We start from the raw sequence: 22,525 nt of genomic DNA on the forward strand, positions 1-22,525 counted from the left end.
ATGATTTCATTTATTTCAATAGTTAATTCATTTTTAAAAAGTATTTACTGAATTAATTTGATTCTTTTACTTATTTGACTGAAAATGAATTTGACTCGTTAAATTGATGAATTATTTAATTTATTCTTGCATACTGCATTTTGTTTTACATACCTTTAGAAAAAAATAAGTATGCAGTATACGTTGTCAACATACCATTCACATACCACCTACATGCTAAATATGTATGTATGTACAATATTCCATGCATTCATTGCATATTGTGCACGATACTGTATATATACTGCAGAAGTAGTATATTGACTACAGTAGCTCTCCACTGTATATACTGTATGTGTTAGGTCACAGCTGAAGACAGACCCCTGACCGTTCAGAGTTTTTCTGCTTATCAAAACAGACAGCAAGTTTACATATTTTTTCTAAGGGCAGAAAACCCTTCTTGTATAGACCACACAGATGTTATGGAAAAGATTCCTGAAGGACTCGAGACAGAACCAGCACTTTCCTCAACGCAGTCTGTCAGAAATGTTTCTTTAGCGCCTTCCACCGAATATCCTGCTAAAACGCATAAAGAAGCTATTATCATGTAAAATCTGAAAATAATCAAATTACACGTTCCCGTTCACTCTCACAAAGAAAAACAGCTTCCCACTGCAGGTCATCTACCTTGTCAGACATAATTTGACATGATTTGTTGTAAAATCTGGTGCGGTGACCCAGGAGAGCATTAAAGTGAAGAGTATGCTCTACAGTTAAAGATAAACATGGCTCTTCCTTTCTCAAACCTTGTATCCTAAAGCTGCCAAAATGTATAAAGCAAAAGACAGTCAAAATGATTGACTCGTGGCGGACTCATATAAAACTTGAGTGTGTAACCCATCCTGCACCATTTGTGCTATGGACATGACTGATAACTCAAACTGTGTGACTTATTGGTTCCTTTCAATGCAAGATGGTCTAGCATTTTTTTTTACTTGCAGATGATAAAAGAAAAAAATATTTGAGAAACACCACAGTATAAGATAATAAGACTGTGTATTGAATATAAGTGTAGTTTGTCTTACTACACTTCAATTGTTTTAAACTGAAAACAAGTGAAAAATATGCCAAAATATAAGTTTTAAATAAAAGTATTAAATTAAAAATGCATTCTTTGATAACAAGTCTCAATATCTTGTCATGTTGCTTCTCAAATAAATTATCTGGTTTCAAGAATTTTTCGATGAAATTATGGGATGTGAGTATAAAACATAAGTCATTTTTTTCTTCAAGAAATGAATGCTTTTGTTCAGTAAGGATGCATTAAATTGATCAAAAGCGATATTAAAAACATTTAAAATGTTACAAAGATTTCTGTTGCAAGTAAATATTTTAAATTGTAATAATATTTCACAATGTATATTACTGTTTCCCTGTGTTTTTTTATCAAATAAATGCAGCCTCGGTGAGTATAAGAGGCTTGCTTAAAACACAAAAAATATTGAAACATTACTAATCCTAAAAGAGTCTAGTGTATACGTAACATTGATAAAATCATTGTAACATTTGAACTGGAGCCAACACTTGTTCCCAGCCCTGTGACCAGAAACCTGTCAGTAACATATCTCTATAACTTATTCACTGTCTGTAATTAATTACAGAACAGTATTAAGGATAAAGTCTCTCAGAGGTCCCAGAATTAAAAATAATCTTTGGGGTTTCTGGGCCCATAGCAATGGACGTCCAAGCAAATCCTGACAGGAGGGAAAACAGAACTCAAGTTCAAAATGCAGAATGACACGGGCTATATCTGACATTCATAAACCCTGTTTATAATGAGAGCGAGAAACATGACACAGTAAAACTATAACATTCCCATTATAATTCATGAAGCTGTCTACACCGCAAACCGCTTTCTTGCAACGTAAACATGGCAAATCTCAAATTCCAAGATTGTTTGATGAACGAACACAATCAAATGTGTTAAAAAGGCTAAACATTGACAGCAATTTTCCAATGTGTTTGTTTGAGTTGTTTTACTCTGTTACGCTTACATAAAAGGGATAGTTCACTCAAAATTGAAAATTATGTCATCATTTACTCACCCTCATGTCATTCTGAACCTAAAAGACTCTAAAAATCAGAAATTTATAGCACAATGTTTAACTGGTGAAAGTGAAGGCTGACCGCATCTGTCAAGCAAGATTTTCATTGAAAAATGTCAGTCTGTTCCTCACACAAAGCTGCCATATGACTTCAGAAGACTTGAAATATAATGCACACGTCATATGGGCTAATTTTATGTTTTATTATGCTTTTTTTATCAGCCCCTATGGCCATTCACATCCATTGTGTAGTAGAGAGCAGTGTGAACATTCTTTAAAATGTCTTATTTCATGTTTCACAGGAGAAAACGACATAATATTGAGTATATGATGACAGAATTGTAATTTTTGGCTGCACTAACCTGTTTATAAATGTACTGGTGAAAGTGAAGGTTGACCACATTCTGTCAAACAAGATTTTCACTGAAAATGTATTGCCATTATTTGCCAAGCAACATTTCTTATTAGTTTAACTTGATGTGCTAAAATAAATAAAACTAAAACTGAAACAAAAATGACAACAACACAAAATACTGCAAAAAACTGAAAGCGGAAAATATAAAAATGAATACTGATTCAAAATCAAACAAAAATGAATAAAAACTCTGAATAAAACTATAAACAAAAAGTACTAAAATGACAACACAAAATACTTAAACTTTAGCAAAAATTCAAATGAAAACTGAAAATATAAAAATAAATACTGATTCAAAAAACTACACTGTTTCTTTCATATTCCACAGAATAAAGAAATTCATACAGGTTTTAAAATGACATTATAATGAGTAAATGATGGCAGGTTTATCATTTTTGACTGCACTAACCTATTAAGAAATGTACATTTGTCTTGCCTTTTGAACATTTCTATAGTATCTTTCGAGCAAAATAGACCAGTTCATTAGTTTTAACCAAACATTTTTCTTAGCATATTTCCCTCTCTGTTTAGAAAGAGATTTGAGAATCCTCTCGTCTATTATGCTCAATAATCCTTGTTAGGAAATTAATACCTTACTGTAGCTACAGGAAACCTTTCCAATAATCCCTTGCATTCCACCAGACAGCCATAAACAAATTCTGCGGCTCACGTCACTTCAGGATGAAAAAGAAGAGTAGATTAAAAACTAAGCATTATCTTGGGCCGGAATCAGAGAACGGGCGGCAGGAACCTGCTGATTGTATTGTAGGTTGGATAGTTTCTAGTTTCTTGTGGTGTGTGGTAGATGTCGGATGTGGGGACCGAGATGGCAGAGGACTCCAGAAACAGAGTCTGGATTAGAGGAGATTTGGTTGATGTGGAGATGTAGACGTCCTACAGGGAAAGATCTACATGCTCGGATGTTTACTTTTGAGTTTGCTTTGCTACTGATTTAATGAGAAGGTTAATCAAGTAATCTCCCTGGGTCTTTCTGAGAAGATCTAGTGGTGGAGACTGACTTAAACTGGTTCTTTTATTTAGAAAGACAACACCAAATGGCATTCACAGCTTATTTTACCTCGGTAAGGATAACAGAATGTAATAAAGGACTTTATTTTTGTTGGTGAATTAATAAACATTTATGCAATTTATTATTCATTCAGTTTTTTAATTATTCATCAAATTATTATAATTTAATAATATAGGATTTCCTATTTGGGTTCATGCTTTATTTTTTAAGATGACCTTTTTCTTGTTATGATTTTAACCTCAGACTGACCTTGAAGTAAAAAACAAGAAGTCTGATTTTGTGTTGTCTGTGCATTAAAATTAAATTATTATAATCTTAATTCAAGTGATGAAGAATTTTGAAAGTCTGACAGTAATCAGTAAATTAGTATTTGTCCTCATTTAACCCATACCATGTTGATGATATATTCTAGCTGCTCAAAATCTGGGCTGTTAACAGAAAAGTTATAAATGTAAACCCCAAAAGGGTTGATCCGTGGACTATTACCAATGTTCCCTTGAGCAAAACACTTAACCCCAGGTTGCTCCGTAAGTGTCATATAAATCACTTTGTCAGCTAAATGACAAAATAGTAACTAGTTTTAAAACAGAACGATGATTGATTGTCATTGTGAGAGGCCATCACGATACACTTACTGGAATTTATGCTGCTGTGTTTTTGAAAATGATGTAATCTGCATGAATCTTCATGAAGCAAACAACCCAACACAATCGTTCTGAAGTGATCTCTTCTAAACATCTGCGGTGCATGTGAATGATGATCATCCGTGTCGTGAGTGTCTACATGCAGATCGCCGTGACTCAGCAGAAAACATCTCAGAAGAGCATTACCCTCACGTTGGTGGTGTTCTACAGTACATTCTGTAAGGAAACATCCCAGGAAGCTCCAGTCAAAATGAGATGAAACATCTGGTTTTGGTTTGCACTTGTAAAGCTGATCCAACTGAATCCAGATCAGTGTTCCCAAGCTGGACTCGTCCTATGTGATTTTAATCCAAGGCAGGAAGCTTGGGTCAATTAATTGGTCAGGGCACACTGCGTCTTTAGGGAGTCAACAACAACAGAAGAAAACCCAACCTTTTCATTCTTGTTTACGTTAATTAATTTTTGTAAACCAACCATCATGTTTTAATTATGACTATCATACACTCTTAAAAGTAAAGATTATTGACATCTGTGGTTCCATCAAGAACTTCCTTCCATTCCAAATAAGGTTCTTTAGATTTTTTAAATGTTCTTCACGCTAAGAAATAAATGGTTCTTTTAAGAGCTGTTCACTGAAAGGTTCTTTGAGGAACCAAATATTGCTCTTCTATTGCGTCAACTTTGGAACTTCTTTTTGGAACTATTTTTAAGAGCTAAGCAAAAGCATTCATGTCAGGGCATTGAATGCACTTTGGAGTGATATTGAATATTGAAATATCACTATTATATATTTCTAACACACAGTCTCTACATCAAAAAGCGTCTTCATTCTCCATGTAAGTTCTGACTGACCACATCAAGCGCATTGCTTTCCCTCAGGGTTTGACGTGTTTATTTCCATTGTGATAAAATTATCCTTCATTAGTCCTTCTCTCAGGGTCCATGCGGTCTTGGTGATGCTATATTTATTTTTGCAGAGCTCAGAGTCTTTTGGGCCTGAGAGGGTCACTTTACTGCACCTTTGCCTGGCACTGGATCTTCTCCCTGCGGATTTAAATCCCACTGACAAGGGAAAAAAACACAGGGTTTGATAAACGTTCCAGCTCTTGAGTCTACACTGTTGAGTACTTCACAGAAGGGAGCACTGAGGACACATCACAGCCGCAAGAAGGGGCCCTCGTAAACACCCTTCTGAATCTTGAAATGACAAATGGGACTTCTAAACCAACCATCATGTTTTAATTATGACTGTTATACACTTTTAACAATTAAGGTTCTTAATGGTTCAATGAAGAAGCTTTAACATCCATGGAACATTTCCATTCCACAAAAGGTTCTTTAGATTTTTAAAATGTTCTTCCCACTAAGAAAAAATGGTTCTGGCAAATATGGATAAACCCAGCATTTTGCAATATTCGATATTATCTGAAATCACAATTATCTTTGCTTTCCTCAACAGTTAGAAAACTACATCCATCAAAAGACGGGGATGGTGCATATTCAAGCTGATGCAGTTCATAACCAGACGGCCACTATGTTGGAGATCGGCACCAACCTGCTCACCCAGACTGCTGAGCAAACCAGGAAACTCAATGTGGTTGAAGCCAAGGTAATCTCATTTCACATCAGAAATGCATGAATCCATACATTATCAGTTTTATTAAATATGAGAATATTAAGCAGCACAACTGTTTTCGTTGGTAAGAATAAGCAACCTTTTCTGAGCTGCATATCAGAATGATTTCTATAGTTGATTTCTAAACTCTGAAGTTGTTTAAAATGACAATTATATATCACAATATTACTGTTTTTTTACTACATATATATGTATACTGTATTTGGGGTCCAAAAACCACACTGAAAATCAGAATTCCAAATAAATTTAAACCTGTAAATAAACAAAGTTGTTGAAAGCTTCAAAATGTAAAACAGTAATGTTATGGAGCAAGATAAATGGAAAATTGTAATATTTTATTTTTTAATAGATTCTGCAATGTCTAGGTCACTAATCAAATATAATGCCTGTCAGATTTTCTTTCTTCCATTGAAGCTCAAGAAGATCTAAAATCATGCTGGAAAACATAATGTTTTGTTCGTAGCAGATTTAGTTTTCATTAAAACAAAATTAAACATTCATAATCATGTTTTCATTCAAAATGTTGTGCTCATTGTATAATTTTTAATAAGAATTGTACATTTTAAAGTTTAATTTAAACATTCTCAGACTTTAGGACCCCACTGTATCATGTCATATATAAAATCATATATATGACAGTTTTCTGTAATTACCCATTCATTTTATTGTATTCCACTTGAAGGTTATGAACCAGACATCAAGAATTGCCATTCAGTTATTAGAGAATTCATTATCAACAAACAAACTGGAGAAGGAACTCTTAACACAGATTTCAGAAATCTCCAAACTTCGAGACAAGAACAGGTTAGACTTTTTAATGAATCTTTGTTCATTTCTTACATTTATTTCTGTTTCAAATGCAGTCTGTTTTGTCTGGTAACTTAAAATATACTTTCTATGTTAATGTTGGCAGAAAATGCTTGTCATAGAAAGCAATGAGATTCATTTCATCTTCCGCATTCATGCTATACTCATACTGTTTGTCAACAATTCCCTTATTCTTGTGTCCATTTTATTTCCTCTATGATACTGTACGAGAAACATCAGACAAAATGATGCTTGAATGAATCATAACTGAGAACTGCATTATGTAATTGTGCTCATTACAACTCTGAACAACCGCCGAGCAATAAGATCTGTGCAAGTCATTTTTAAGGGTCAGATCGCGTCTGCATCTGCACGATCGCACAGTGTATAACAACTCTTGTCTCTCTTGCCGTTCTCAAAGCGATATTTTCCCATACTCGGCCAGTCGGAGAGCACAGCAGGGGTAAAGGCTCTGTAAAGGGAAATAATCAGCAACTTAATTGATTGTTTGTAATGTTTAATAACTACGGAGTAAGCACAGCACACAAAGCAGACCCCAGGCAAGTTTCCCTTGCACACTTACAAAGCCGCACAAAGGGTTTCCCAGAAACCTTTGTACTTGGCTCTCGCTAGATTAAACAGATAACGCTTGTTGTCATTCAACTTTGACGACCATTTGAACTGTGGTGCTAGTGATGTTTTGGTAGCTGCATGGGGGCATCAGACATAATTATAATGGACCGCTACGTTACAGACGATTCAATATTTCATGTTTCCCGTATGAGTGAGAACAGAGAGTTTTCGACCTTTCCAAAGCAGCTTACGGCAGTGCGAGCAAAAGTGTTCGTAATTGCTCCCAGAATTGATGCGGGATTAGCGAGGGTCAGCTTCATAGTATAATAGCAGCAAACAATTGCTCAGCATTGTGTACACATTACAAACTCTGGCAAGGTATTTCAGTAGTCCTTGCCAATCGATTGTGCGAAAACTATTTGTGTAATCAATCATGAACAATTTATAAACATAAGCATCGAGAACCACTGGCAACCAAAGCATGTTTAATGGCTATCTACTGTAATTTAACAAAGTAAGCGTTCAGTTACATGGCTCAATGGAGTTTTGATTTGCTTTCCAGTTATTTTCGGCCTCAAACCCTCGGGTGGTGTTATTTTTCAGCGCTCACACACACACACACTCGCTCACTAAATCACACACAGATTGAAGCCGGCAGGATTTTGTGGAGTTCGTCAGAAACTCATTTTTGTAGCAGTGGCTCATTGTTGTGCGGTTGTAAATTGTTTTGACAGCAGACGTGAGTGATTCATTGCTATCTCCTCTGATCCAGACACTAAATCATGAACCTATAGTGCTGATGGAAATACCGTATCTCCATTTCCTAGAGGCCCAGAGTTCAGACTTGTTTCACATGACACAGCAACAGCTACAGTAACAATCTAACAATAATTGGTAATTTCAGGATGATAATGTACAACCTGAATTCCAGAAATGTTGGGACGTTTTTTAAATTTGAATAAAATGAAAACTAAAAGACTTTCAAATCACATGAGCAAATGTTTTATTCACAATAGAACATAGAGAACATAACAAATGTTTAAACTGATTTTTTTTTTTTCACTTTTATCCACTAAATGAGCCCAATTCAAATTTGATGCCAGCTACAGGTCTCAAAAAAGTTGGCACGGGGGCAACAAAGGGCTGAAAAGCAAGACATTTTGAAAAGATTCAGCTGGGAGAGCATCTAGCAACTAATTAAGTCGATTGACATCAGGTCTGTAACATGATTAGCTATAAAAGGGATGTCTTAGAGAGGCAGAGGCTCTCCGATCTGTGAAAGAGTGCATAAAAAGATTGTGGAATACTTTAAAAACAACATTCCTCAATGTAAAATTGCAAAGTTTATGCAAATCTCATCATCTACAGTGCATAACATCATCAAAAGATTCAGAGAAACTGGAGAAATCTCTGTGCGTAAGGGACAAGGCCGAAGACCTTTGTTGGATGCCCGTGGTCTTCGGGCCCTCAGACGATACTGCATCACTCATCAGCATGATTCTGTCCTTGACATTACTAAACGGGCCCAGGAACACTTCCAGAAACCACTGTCGGTAAACACAATCTGCTGTGCCATCTGCAGATGCCAGCTAAAGCTCTATCATGCAAAAAGGAAGCCATATGTGAACATGGTTCAGAAGGGCATCCTGTGGCCATTTAAAATGGACCGTTTCAAAGTGGAAAAGTGTTCTATGGTCAGACGAGTCCAAATTTGACATTCTTGTTGGAAATCACGGATGCCGTGTCCTCCAAGCTAAAGTGGAGGGAGATCTTTCAGCATGTTATCAGCATTCAGTTCAAAAGCCAGCATCTCTGATGGTATGGGGGTGCATAAGTGCATACGGCATGTTTTGGAAGGCATTATGAATTCTGAAAGGTTTATAAAGGTTTTAGAGCAACATATGCTCCCCTCCAGATGACGTCTATTTCAGCAGGACAATGCAAAACCACATACTGCAGCTATTACATCAGCATGGCTTCGTAGTAGAAGAGTTCGGGTGCTGAATTGGCCTGCCTGCAGTCCACATCTTTCACCTATAGAGAACATTTGGCGCATCATTAAACGAAAAATACGTCAAAGACGACCACGAACTCTTCAGCAGCTGGAAACCTATATCAAGCAAGAATGGGACCAAATTCCAACACCAAAACTCCAGAAACTCATAACCTCGATGCCCGGACGTCTTCAAACTGTTTTGAAAGAAGAGGAGATGCTACAACATGGTAAACATGGCCCCATCCCAACTATTTTGAGACCTGGCATTAAATTTGAAATGTGCTCATTTTGTGCATAAAATTGTGAAATTTCTCAGTTTAAACATTTATGTTATCTATGTTCTATTGTGAATAAAATATTGGCTCATGTGATTTGAAAGTCTTAATTTCATTTTATTCAAATAAAAAAAAATCTGGAATTCGGGTTGTATTACATCATATATGCTGATATATAATGCTTATATCGATGGCACTTTATATAAGCTGTGGTGTATGCTCAAAAAGTTGTTGTTTACATTTTCAACCAAAAATAGAAAATATTTTATGCATTTTGACTGTTTATTTACATGACAATGGCATTTTGGAAGCCTGAAAACACAAACATTTCAAAACGAGTTTCAAAGCGCACATCTTTTAAAACAATATCATTTCCGTCTTTGTGTAACTACGAAAACATGAATTGAAAACGGTGAAAACGTGAAAACGGTCACATCATGTGCATGTATATTGTGTTCAGTCTAAAGGTATTTGCACATGCGCGTAGTGTTTCTTTACAAAGTGACATCACCAACTACTGGTCTGGCATGCATAATACATTGTTTTAGTCATTTTTACAACGACTAAATAATTATTATAATTTTTTTTTACAATAGCTAGACAACAACAAAATAGCTTTCGCTGCTGAGCTTCTGATAACATGCCATATGAACGACAACCACGATGTGATTTTGTAGGTGAATCATGGACGTGACTTGCTAGTAGACTTGTTACAAAGTTACTGTAATGTGACTTCTGATCAAGTTGTTTGTTGTAGCTTTGCAGCTTTGAAGGTGTTTCTTCATGAATAGAGTATGTGCTTGAACCATGTGGAAGATTCATTAACCCAGTGGGAATTAAAACTGTTTCAATGTTGTTGTCTGTCGGCAAAACTTTTAAAAAACACACACACACAAAAATGCAATTGTTGATGTATAAATGTACCCTCAATTACAATTTCAGATGTATATGGTATTCTAGCTGCTAGGGTGGTTGTTAGGGAGTTCTAGGTGGTTACTAGGGTATCCTAACTTGTAGCAAGGGTGTTTGGGGCAGTTGCTAGGGTATTCTGACCTGTTGCTAGGCTTTTCTGGACAGTTGCTGACATCTTAAAAGTAATAGCACAATTCTTCTCTATAGAATGTCTAGTACAAGTGGTGAGGGATGGTTTAGAGCCAAAGTTGAATACTTAGGTCTAAATGTTTAATATAAACCCCTATGGTCACAAAACACCATTATCTATCCTATTGTAGTCCCAAGGTAGAGGCCCAAGGTCTCCATTTGGCATTAATTTCTTGTCTATCTAGGAATTTCTCAGAAACATTTGGAGATGCTTTGAAAAAGTGTCCTTTTGACTTAAACTATTGGTAGAAGTTTTTTAGACGAATGCATTATACATTGTTTCCACCAGTCATTTGGAGAGTAAAGTCTTAGTCCTAGAGTCGAAGCAGAGGACGGAGCTGGATGACATGAGGGAGGAGAAAGAGCGACTGCAGGACCTGGTGAGGAGACAGACAGCTGCCATTACAGCTCTGGAGAGACAGCTGAGAGTGGCCAGCACCAACAACTCAGCCCTCCAGAGACAACATCAGCAGCTCATGAAGTCCGTACACACACTTATTGGCATGGTGTCTTCTGGGACAGGTAAAAAATACACACCTTCAAAGGTATGGTTCACCAAAAAATGAATATTTGCTAAAAATGTACTCATCCAAGATGTAAATGAGTTTGTTTCTTTATCAAAACATATTTGGATAAATTTAGCATTACATCACTTGCTTACCAGTGGATCCTCTGCAGTGAATGGGTGACGTCAGAATGAGAGTCCAAACAGCTGATAAAATCACAATAATCCACATTACGCCAGCCCATCAATTAACATCTTATAAAGTGAAAAGCTGAATGTTTGTAAGAAACAAATCCATCAAGTGTTTTAACTTTAAGTCATTCGTTCTGGCCAAAATACTGTCCATAATCCATAATAACACTTCTTCCAGTGAAAAGTCTATCCTTTCTGGTCCTATCACATCAAAATCCTTGTGGACAGTTTTCACTTGTAAACAGTCCTTGATCTGTGCATATTTCTGTGCTGATTCAAATTTTCACTGGTGAAAGCAATATTATGGAGTTTTTTAGCTGGAAGCAATGTTTTAAAGTTAAAAACGTCTTAATGATGGATTTGTTTCTTACAAACATGCAGCTTTTGGCTTCACAAGATGTCAATTGATGGACTGGAGTTGTGTGAATTACATGTGGATTATTGTGATGTTTTTATCAGCTGTTTAGACTCTGACGGCACCCATTCACTGCAGAGGATCCATTGGTGAGCAAGTGATGTGATGCTTTCCCAAATCTGTTCTGATGAAGAAACAAACTCATACTACATCTGGATGGCCTGAGGGTAAATTTTCAGCATATTTTCTTTTTTGCATGGTCTATTACATAAACACATCTACAAGCTGTAGTTTTTCTGTTTACATGTGATTATCATCATACATTGTGTAATATTAGCTCAGGATATTAGTCTACCTCAACCTAGATTGTCTATCAAGCCATAGAAGTGCATGATGTTGGCCTGTTTCACTTGAACGTACTGTATGTCATACTATGAAAGCTAAAATGCATTTCGAATACCATGTCATGTTGATTTTAATATTTTGATTAGATTTGTTGCAGAGCTGCAGCATTTCACTCTCTGAGAGGATAGAAAAATGACCCAATGCCCAGTTAGAGTACAAAGTAAGGTTACATGTCTGATTCTTGGGCTTACAACAGCTTTTAAATCTGGTGGCAGATTCTTAACATGACCTGAAAGTTCTGGTTAATTAACTGTGACACTAATGATAAATCGAGCAGCCGTGATTCATGGAGAGAGAAAGAGGATAAGCTCTCGCTAGTGATGTCTTTGGCAGCGTGCTCCCATGTCTTGGATGAAGTTCACATGCGTCACAACACACACTGATAAGCTAAATCAAGACTGCAGCATTTTATACGGACAGAAGACATGTCACAGTTTATAAATGTCTGCATGGAGACTCGAAGAACCAAATGTACCAAATTTTCTAAATAAACTCTTTCTCGGGTGCTTGACAAGCAAACACGTTGTGTTGAATGTTTAAATGACTCATCCCAAAACTAGACCACTATGGACTTTATATTTGAAAACTTGAGGTCATGTAATTATTATAAATCTTGTTCTTTTGACGACAGAAACCACATCGTTTTGTTTTGTCACACTGTGTGGCAAATCCACAAAACAACTTTGTGATGTTTCAACACAAAAACCTGCATCATATGTATCAGTGTTATTTTAGTATCATTGAGATACTATTACAGGTTTTATTAATATTTATATTTAGTTTTTGTGTTTTCTGTTTTCATTTTAGATTTTAAGTTTAACAATTTTGTCATGTTTATTTTTTTTAATTCCCAATATTTAGTGTTTATTAAAATTTTCAAAAATATTTTTATTAATTTTATTTAGTTGTCTTGGCAACTAGCTGAAATAAGTCATTTAAAAAAATATATTTTATTAAATTTTATTTCAGTTAAAGTTAATGTTATTTCAAGTAAAAAATAAAAGTATGGTTTTAGTTTTTTATGCCAATGAGGTCAATTACAATTCAAATCAGTGTTATTTTTGTATAATTAATATGCTATTGTAGTATCTATTATTTTGAATCAATATTATATTTTCCATTTTAATTTAAGATAAACGTTTAAGTAATTTTGTTATTTTTGTCAGTTTGATTTATTTGTCTGTTTAATTTTTATTAATGTCTATTTCAGTTGTAGTCATTCTATTTGGCAATTAGTTGAATTTTTTTCAGTTAATGTTTACTTTATTTCAGTAAATGTTCTTTAATAGTTTTTAGTTTGTTAACAACACTGAGAACAGCTTCATGGGACACAACAGTTTATTATACTAAATAATATAGAGTCTGGATTATAGACTGGAATATAGAGGGCTTTCCACCAGTTCAAATAGTAGAGCATGGCGCTAGCAACGCCAAGGTCATGGGTTCGAATCCCAGGGAAAGCAAGAGCTGATAAAATGTAAAAACTGTAACTTGAATGCAATGTAAGTCGCTTTGGATAAAAGCGTCTGCTAAATGCATAAATGTAAATGGATTCACATACGAGTACAAATAAGAGTACTTACGTTAACGGCTGTATCACAGCAGTGATTTGTTGGCTGATTGTCTTTCTTACCTATATCGTTCAAATCAATTCTGAACCCCAGAGCCTCTGTGTTTTCCCTTACAGGCTTCTCATCAAATGAGCAGCACTTCAGAGACTGTGCCGAGGCCTATAAATCCGGTCACAACACCAGCGGAGTCTACCACATTTACATCGGAGACATGACCGAGCCAACCAAGGTGTGGGATGCGTTCTTTCACAAGTATGAGGAATCAGTGTGATGCATCTTGGCTGTGACATACAGAACGAGGAATGTAAGAGAGTGAGACTGAGATGTTTCATATGCTTCTGACAGGTCTTTTGTGATATGGTGACAAGCGGAGGTGGCTGGACGGTGTTCCAGCGCAGGGCCAGTGGAAATGTGAACTTCCAGAAAGGCTGGAAAGACTACAAACTGGTGAGTGGACATAAACATTAAAAGACTGCACATTGACTGTGCAGAACTTCCTAGCATCACATCAGTGTACAGACAAAGAGAACTTTTTACATTTCTAGACAATGATGAAAATCCCTATTGATTGTGTTTAAAGAAAATGGTGACATTTAAGAAATGTTTTTCTGCCTGTGCTGGGAAGACATGATTAAAAGTTTGGCATTATTCTGATGACATAGACTCAAAAACCAGCCAAAGCAGGATGAAGCACGGTGGCTAAAATTGTATGTGACAGATTGGCGTCATTGGCAGTAGCTGAACTGTTTGGTACATTCTGTATTTAATAGCGGCACATTCTGCTGATATTTTAAGTGCTTAAATATGCTGAAATGGATTGAAAACTGGCAGTTCTGTGAAACTACAGCAGTGAAAATCAATACTGCAATTTTCTACATTTTGTTAATCTTGCCAAATGTCATTGTGAGCCTTCCTTTCTATAAAAAGCTGAAAAGGATGATAGTCTTTTATGGAAACAAAAGACTTAGAGTGTATCTATTTATTTCAAGGAAACAAAAACAGCTGCCTTGTGTCTAATGCTGTGTTTTATTTAAAGTTGTATATGTGATATTCCTGCTTGATATGTAACCATAAAGTGTAAGTAAATGTAATAAGAAGATAAAGTAGAGATGATAATTTGCCTTGTTTGCACAAGGAACTTTGACTCACTGATGCATTTTATTTGCACTGAAGTGTGTATAATTAACTATATACAATCTTATGTTTGACAATTTCCACCCAAGTTTCAAAGTTCAACTTCAAGTGCCGTTTTATTGCTTTCCCAAATAAGAAGTTTGAAATCCTGACTTTACAAGATGAATGGAACGCAGCGTTGGTTTCATTATATGTTGTTCTCACAGGGATTTGGTGATCCTAGTGGAGAGCACTGGCTGGGTAATGAGGCAGTTCACCTGATCACCAGTCAAGCCCAGTACTCCCTCCGAGTGGAACTTAAGGACTGGGAAGAGAACGGCGCCTATGCTCTGTATGACAAATTCCAGCTGGCTGGGGAAAAACAGCAGTACAGGTAAACACCTGTGTTAACAGAACGCCCAAGACTGATATTAAAGATAGACTTTTTGACAATTTGTTAATGTTCAGCAATATGCCTACCATAATATTTATTTTTCTCCAGACTCTTGCTAGGGAGCTATAGTGGAACAGCAGGACAGCAAAGTAGCTTAGCATCAAACAGCACAGGCTTCAGCACTCGCGACGCTGACAACGACAAGTGCGTTTGCAAGTGCGCCCTCATGATGACCGGAGGTGAGCTACTGCAGATGATCTCCTTCAAAAACACAGTTATGAACAAATTTGTACTTACAAAACAAAAGAAGTACTTAAAGGAATACTTCACTCAAAAATGAAAATTTGCTCAAATTTGACTCACCCTCAAGATTTAGATTATCTTATTTATTTTTTTACAGAAATTTGGAATTACATCACTTGCTCACCAATGGATCCTCTACAGTAAATGGCTGCCGCCAGACGTTTCTTACAAATATGCAGGGTTTCACTTCATAAGACGTTAATTGATGGACTGGAGTAGTGTTGATTACTTGTGGATTATTGTGATGTTTTTATCAGCTGTTTGGACTCTCATTCTGACGGCACCCATTCACTGCAGAGGATCCACTGGTGAGCAAGTGATGTAATGCTAAATTTCTCCAGATCTGTTCTCAATGATACAGCATTAAAAGCATAGCTGTTTTTAATAATATTGTAGCTGAGCAATTTGAGGTAATATTGCAACACACTCATCCATACATTTTATTAAAAACTGATTCATTTTAGTGGATTGGATGATTCAGACAGTTCATTTAAATGGAGTGATTAAAAAATAGTTTGAAGCTTGATTCACCACTTCATGTGATATCCCCATTTTATGTCCAAATAGTAAAGTCGTATCATATCATATCATATCATATCATATCATATCATATCATATCATATCATATCAGTTAATACAGATTGTTTCAAAGCAGGTTCACAGCTTTAATAAAGAGGAAAATAACATAATCAATGATGCAAACGTTTTCAAATATGAGACTGTAAAGCAGCTCTGAGAAAGACAATAGTGTCATCATTCAGCTCAAGTCAGTTCAGTATTGATTCAGTTCAGTTCAATGACTGTGTAAAGTTCATCAGTTATCTAACTAAACAGTATCAATGTCGCTGAGTTCATCAATTAATAAACTAATTTGATTCAGCTATAAAGCAGTTCCACAGATGACAATAGAATCAGAATGTTTTGTTCTCATCTGATAGTGTCAATGCAGTCAAATAGATGATATTACTGAATATTACTTATTACTTAGAGAATATTAATATTTATTGCAATAATTTAGCAAAATAATATATTTAAGAAAATGTTGCTGTTCACACAGATATTGAATGTCTGACAGTTAAGTTGCTTTTTGCATCTTTAATGTCCATTAATCCAGTTGACAAAAACATGAACAAAGACCTTGATCTTAGATTATAAACAGCGTTGTCACATCCTTGATCGTTTGACATAAAATACTTGTTACGTAAAGACTAGTCTGATTGTAGAAAGGCACTCAGCAGTGCTTATTGAATGCAAGCCATCTACATTCATATCCTCTCAGTCACATTTCTTCACTTGTGGCCTGGATGTGAAGCCGAAACGGTCATGCAAAATCCCTCAGATCCTCTCCTAATCGAAGAAAACGCAACCACATTGCAGAATTATGTAAAACATGTTCAGATGCACGTTCATCGCCCGCTATGCAAACAATTTACTCTATGGCTGCACTCGACTGCAGATCCCACACCTCTGGGGTCCAAGATAAACATCTTTTAATAGCATGCATTGCAATTGATTTTGAAAGTTGTTGGAGTTAATTACCGTCGAACCGGCTGGAGACTTTCGAGTGCCCTTTATGTTTGCATTTCAAATGGTAATCAAAACATGGAAAGATGGATCCATCTGTGCGGCCCGTCCAAGCTAAACACGTGTTGAGGGAGGTAATGCTGATTTAATCAGGGTTAGAGAGACGTGTCCTCTCTGAAGAGTCAAAGTCTGTTTTTATTGAAGAATCACAATTTGCTTTGACAGGTCTTGCTGAGACATCGACCGCACAGCGGGAATAACATACCCTTTGAAACACTGACCGACTGTGAAGAGAAAAATAAAAAGACACAATATAGAGGAGAGAGATGGATCAAGGGCTTTGATTGTTTTGAGGAGATGTAATTTTTAAGCTTGCCATCCTTTGCTCTCCCTCATGTCATTCCAAAACCAGTATGACTTTAATAAAATATTCTGTATAATCTTCAGGTTTTTTAATCATTCAATGAAAGTGTGTTGTAACTAGAGTCTGTCAAAAGCTCCAAAAAGGGCAAAATGCAGCAGAAAAGTACTATAAAAATCTTGCACTATATTCCTAAGTTTTCTAAAGCAATATGATTTATGTGAAAAATCTAATACAATTTAGGCTGTTAAGCTTTTAAATATTGAAACAATTATACACGTTATAAACAAAATAATTTCCGTAATAAATAAAACATGAATGAAAAATTCTTTATTTTAAATTTTGTATTTTTAGTAATTTTGTTGTGTGCTTTTTGTATTTGTATAGTTAGGGTTTGAAATTTTAGTGCTTCAACTTAAAATTATTTCAGTTAGTTGCCATGGCAAAATGTAAAATTTTCACATCATCAAATATTTTATTTTTATTTTATTTTATTTTTTAATAGCTTTGGTTTTAGTTAACAGTAATAATCCTGATCAAGGCCCAAAGTAAACACCTGTGAGCGCTGTACTGTTTCTAAAACTGTTTAAAGTATTTGTCTCAGTCTCTTTGTATTTGTCGTTCTTTCAGGTTGGTGGTTTGATGCTTGCGGTCTGTCCAACCTCAATGGAATCTACTACACTGTGGGTCACAACATCCGCAAACTCAATGGCATTAAGTGGCATCACTTCCGAGGACCCAGCTATTCGCTCCAGTCCACTTCCATGATGATCCGTCCAGCTGATTTCTGACGTGAATAAATTAGCATTGCCGCAAGCTTGTCACATTGACAATGACAGAACTTAAAGCGCTTGCTTTGGGACATAGAAGCAACAAGGTGGAGACAAATAAAAATATAATTTAACTGATGGACGGTGATGTTTTTACTGAAAATCCGAGAGCTGGAGTGGAGAAAAGTTCATTACTATGCCACAATTTTCTTTTTTACACATGCAAACACGTTTCTCCTTCACAGCTACTCTTGTCTGAATTCATGTGTGGCTTATAGCCTGAATCCGATGGCGGCTCTCATGGTGTCAGAACGTGGGTCGTCGATGTGGCATGATATAATTCCAAAGGATAATTCGAGTCTGATTCTGGAACTGTTCTAGATGTTCCAGAGGAATAACCTTAATTTCCAAGAGGTTGTATTCTATTTTGTTAAAGATAATAGCTGTTAACTTAGCGGGGCAGCTGACTAGTTACACTACCATTCAAAAACTTGAGGTTGGTAAAACATTTTATGTTTTTGAAAGAAGTCTCTTATGGTCACAAGGCTGGATTTATTTGATCAAAAATACAGTAAAACAGATTTAGTGTGAAATATTATTATAATTTAAAATAACTGTTTGAATATACTATTTAAAAAATATTTTTAATGAATTTTCAGCATCATTACTCCAGTTTTCAGCGTCACATGATCCTTCAGAAATCATATGCTGATTTGCTCATCAAGAAACATTTCTCAATATTATCAATGTTGAAAATTGTTGTGCTGCTTAAATTTTTTGTGGAAATCAGATACACTTTTCTTTCAGTATTCTTTGATAAATAGAGAAATCAACAGCATTTATTTGAAAGAGAAATCTTTTATAGCATTATAAATATCTTTACTGTCATATTTAACCTACTTAATGCATCCTTGTTGAATAAAAGTGTTAATTTCTTTAAAATATATATTACTGACCCCAGACTTTCAAATGGTAGTGTAGCTTCTTAGCAAGTCAGCAGGTTGTATAATTTTATGTATATTTTTAATAACTGGATATTTTTTATATTTTGCATCTCTTTCTTTTTTTTAGTAGTTTTTAGGCCTGGAACATACTCTGAACAAGCATGTGAATGCAAACGCTTCTCTTATATTCTTAACATTGCTGTAGGGTGCTAGTTACGGAAGTTCTAAGCGGCCATGCATTATTGTAATTTTTCTGTCTTGTTTTCTCGTGATCACGACTTAATTTTCTCGTGATCTCGACATAACGAAAGTTGTTTTGTCGTTATCACGACTTAATTTTCTCGTGATCTCGACATAACGAAAGTTGTTTTGTTGTTATCACGACTTAATTTTCTCTGTGTATTCGGCATGAGAAAATGCTATAGAAGCAGCATCATCGCAGCATCATGGATGATCGTATTCGCTTTTACTTTGATCAGGGACTCACTCAAACTGAAATAACTCTGTGTCTGTCAGTGATTGACGACTTACACATAAGTGTTCGACACTTGAGGAGGAGGCTGTCGGGTCTGCAACTTTATTGTCGAAGACAATATAGCGACCCTACGGAAGTTCTAAGCGGCCATGCATTATTATAATTTTTCTGTCTTGTTTTCTCATGATCACGACATAACGAGTTGTTTTGTCGTTATCACGACTTAATTTTCTCGTGATCTCGACATAACGAAAGTTGTTTTGTCGTTATCACGACTTAATTTTCTCGTGATCTCGACATAATGAAAGTTGTTTTGTCGTTATCACGACTTAATTTTCTCGTGATCTCGACATAACGAAAGTTGTTTTGTCGTTATCACGACTTAATTTTCTCGTGATCTCGACATAACGAAAGTTGTTTTGTCGTTATCACGACTTAATTTTCTCGTGATCTCGACATAACGCAAGTTGTTTTGTCGTTATCACGACTTAATTTTCTCGTGATCTCGACATAATGAAAGTTGTTTTGTCGTTATCACGACTTAATTTTCTCGTGATCTCGACATAACGAAAGTTGTTTTGTCGTTATCACGACTTAATTTTCTCGTGATCTCGACATAACGAAAGTTGTTTTGTCGTTATCACGACTTAATTTTCTCGTGATCTCGACATAACGCAAGTTGTTTTGTCGTTATCACGACTTAATTTTCTCGTGATCTCGACATAACGAAAGTTGTTTTGTCATTATCACGACTTAATTTTCTCGTGATCACGACATAACGAGTTGTTTTGTCGTTATCACGACTTAATTTTCTCGTGATCTCGACATAACGAAAGTTGTTTTGCCGTTATCATGACTTAATTTTCTCGTGATCTCGACATAACGAAAGTTGCTTTGTCATTATCACGACTTAATTTTCTCGTGATCTCGACATAACGAAAGTTGCTTTGTCATTATCACGACTTAATTTTCTCGTGATCTCGACATAACGAAAGTTGTTTTGTGGTTATCTGGACATAACGAAAGTTGTTGATCTCAACCTAAAAACCGTTTTCTCACGACGTAATTGTAGCTATCGTGAGAAAATCAGGGTCGCTATATTGTCTTCGACGATGAAGTTGCAGACCCGACAGCCTCCTTCTCAAGTGTCGAACACTTATGTGTAAGTCGTCAATCACTGACAGACACAGAGCTAAAATGGCCGAGTATGAATATGCATGAAAAGTATTCTATCATGGATCAATGTAGTCGGTCACACACACAACACCTTCAATATTTGGGATGGTACTTATACCATATTTTTATTTTTATTATTTCAGTTTGAGTGAGTCCCTGATCAAAGTGAAAGCGAATACGATCATCCATGATGCTGCGATGATGCTGCTTCTATAGCATTTTCTCATGCCGAATACACAGAGAAAATTAAGTTGTGATAACCACATAACAACTTTCGTTATGTCGAGATCACAAGAAAATTAAGTCGTGATAACGACAAAACAACTCGTTAAGTCGTGATCACAACAAAACAGCTCGTTATGTCGAGATCACGAGACAATTAAGTCGTGATCACGAGAAAACAAGACAGAAAAATTATAATAATGCATGGCCGCTTAGAACTTCCATAGCTATTAGTGGGCTTGAGCGTTTATGGTCTTGACGGAGCAATGCCAGAAATGAGATCTTGCTGGGCAAGTTAGTTGTAGTCAGCAGGTTTGAAGGTAACTCTGTTGCCTTCTTTATTACATACATTTCTTAAAACAACTCAAAAGCAATGTGCTGCATTTGCCCACTTGCATAAAGTGTGTTTCTGGCCTTATAATTGTTGTACCCATGTGTTTTGTATGTTTTGTATGTAAAACAAAAAAAAAGATACTATATTTTGTTACTAATGTTTTTAAATGTGTTATTTGTGACCTGTTGTTCCCATTTCAAAACTATATTGTCATTTTTTTAAGGAGGATGCACTTTAAGGAGTACAGTATGACGGTCATGTGGTTAGACAGCAGATACGCTGATAGGAGTTGACTGTTCCTACAATTGTACAATATGAACAATGCTATTAGTTGCTGCTGTGGTATATACATTAATACTTTCTGACCATAAACCTTTCAACATGCATTATTACTTTCTGACCATGAACCTTTCATCACACATCATTACAGTTTGATAATAAACCCTGCAGATCAGTTCTGGAGGCAAACAGCTTTTCAACAGGTCGAGGTTTTATTTTACTATTCTGAACTAAAATTTGAAGATGCCAAAGGCTTTCCTGTCTTTTTGTGGCTCGAGCTTCCTAGTTCATACAGTGTTTTTATTTAACTGAATTCCAGTTTTCTGCCAAGAACAGCAGGAGCATATAATATGGAAGACAATCTCTCTTGATCAGTCTTTATTCACTTTGTTCATGTGCGTTTCTATGTTCTGCATTGCATGGAAAAGAATACACTCACATATAAGGAAGGAAGGGAAGGGAAGTGGTGTGTGGCCAAGTATGGTGACCGATACTCTGAATTTGTGCTCTGCATTTAACCCATCCAAGTGTACACCCAGTAGTGAACATACACCCGGAGCAGTGGGCAGCCAATGCTAGCAAGCAAACAAACAAATAAGATGTTTGTTTACCTGTGTACAAGACGTGTGAGAAGCTTGAGACAAATAACTATAAATGTGCCCTAAAAATGACCTAAAAATCTAAAAAAACAAGAAACAAAGACTGGAAATGTTGGACTTTAGTTAATGTTGCTAACAGCATTCAAACACGTGCGGTAGCAAAACCATATACATAATAAATACCATAATAATAAATAGTATTCTAATTATGTCTATGAGCAAAACTGCCAGTTGTTTTGATGAGCAGTTATTCTCTAGCTCCATCTGCTGACCAGCCCTGTCTCGTTAAGTATGTAGGCTACTGTATGTTATCAGTTTTGCCACATCGAAATGACCTCTATAATGGATTATTCTAAATGTTTATGAAGTATGGTTTGTTTTATATCAGTTTCAGCAGGGTTTTTTTTTTGCGGTCTGGACTCTGTAATGAAGAGTTGTGTTG

General features: G+C 35.9%; 1 protein-coding gene across 1 annotated transcript in view; it reads left to right on the forward strand.

Moving 5' to 3' along the window:
* LOC306844689 (angiopoietin-4-like) overlaps window positions 1-18,309 on the forward strand; it is a 44,376-nt gene extending 26,067 nt beyond the window's left edge. Inside the window, exons 2-9 of the mRNA XM_079377004.1 lie at window positions 5,633-5,782; window positions 6,492-6,613; window positions 10,851-11,083; window positions 13,706-13,818; window positions 13,935-14,036; window positions 14,930-15,096; window positions 15,205-15,335; window positions 17,915-18,309. Coding sequence (XP_079233130.1) covers window positions 5,633-5,782; window positions 6,492-6,613; window positions 10,851-11,083; window positions 13,706-13,818; window positions 13,935-14,036; window positions 14,930-15,096; window positions 15,205-15,335; window positions 17,915-18,075 — 1,179 coding nt within the window. The 3' untranslated portion in view covers window positions 18,076-18,309. The remainder of the gene's footprint in view (window positions 1-5,632; window positions 5,783-6,491; window positions 6,614-10,850; window positions 11,084-13,705; window positions 13,819-13,934; window positions 14,037-14,929; window positions 15,097-15,204; window positions 15,336-17,914) is intronic.
* Window positions 18,310-22,525: the final 4,216 nt, after the last annotated feature.

Source organism: Barbus barbus (genome assembly GCF_936440315.1).
Source record: "Barbus barbus genome assembly, chromosome: 25".
In the NCBI taxonomy this organism is placed as follows: Eukaryota; Metazoa; Chordata; class Actinopteri; order Cypriniformes; family Cyprinidae; genus Barbus; species Barbus barbus.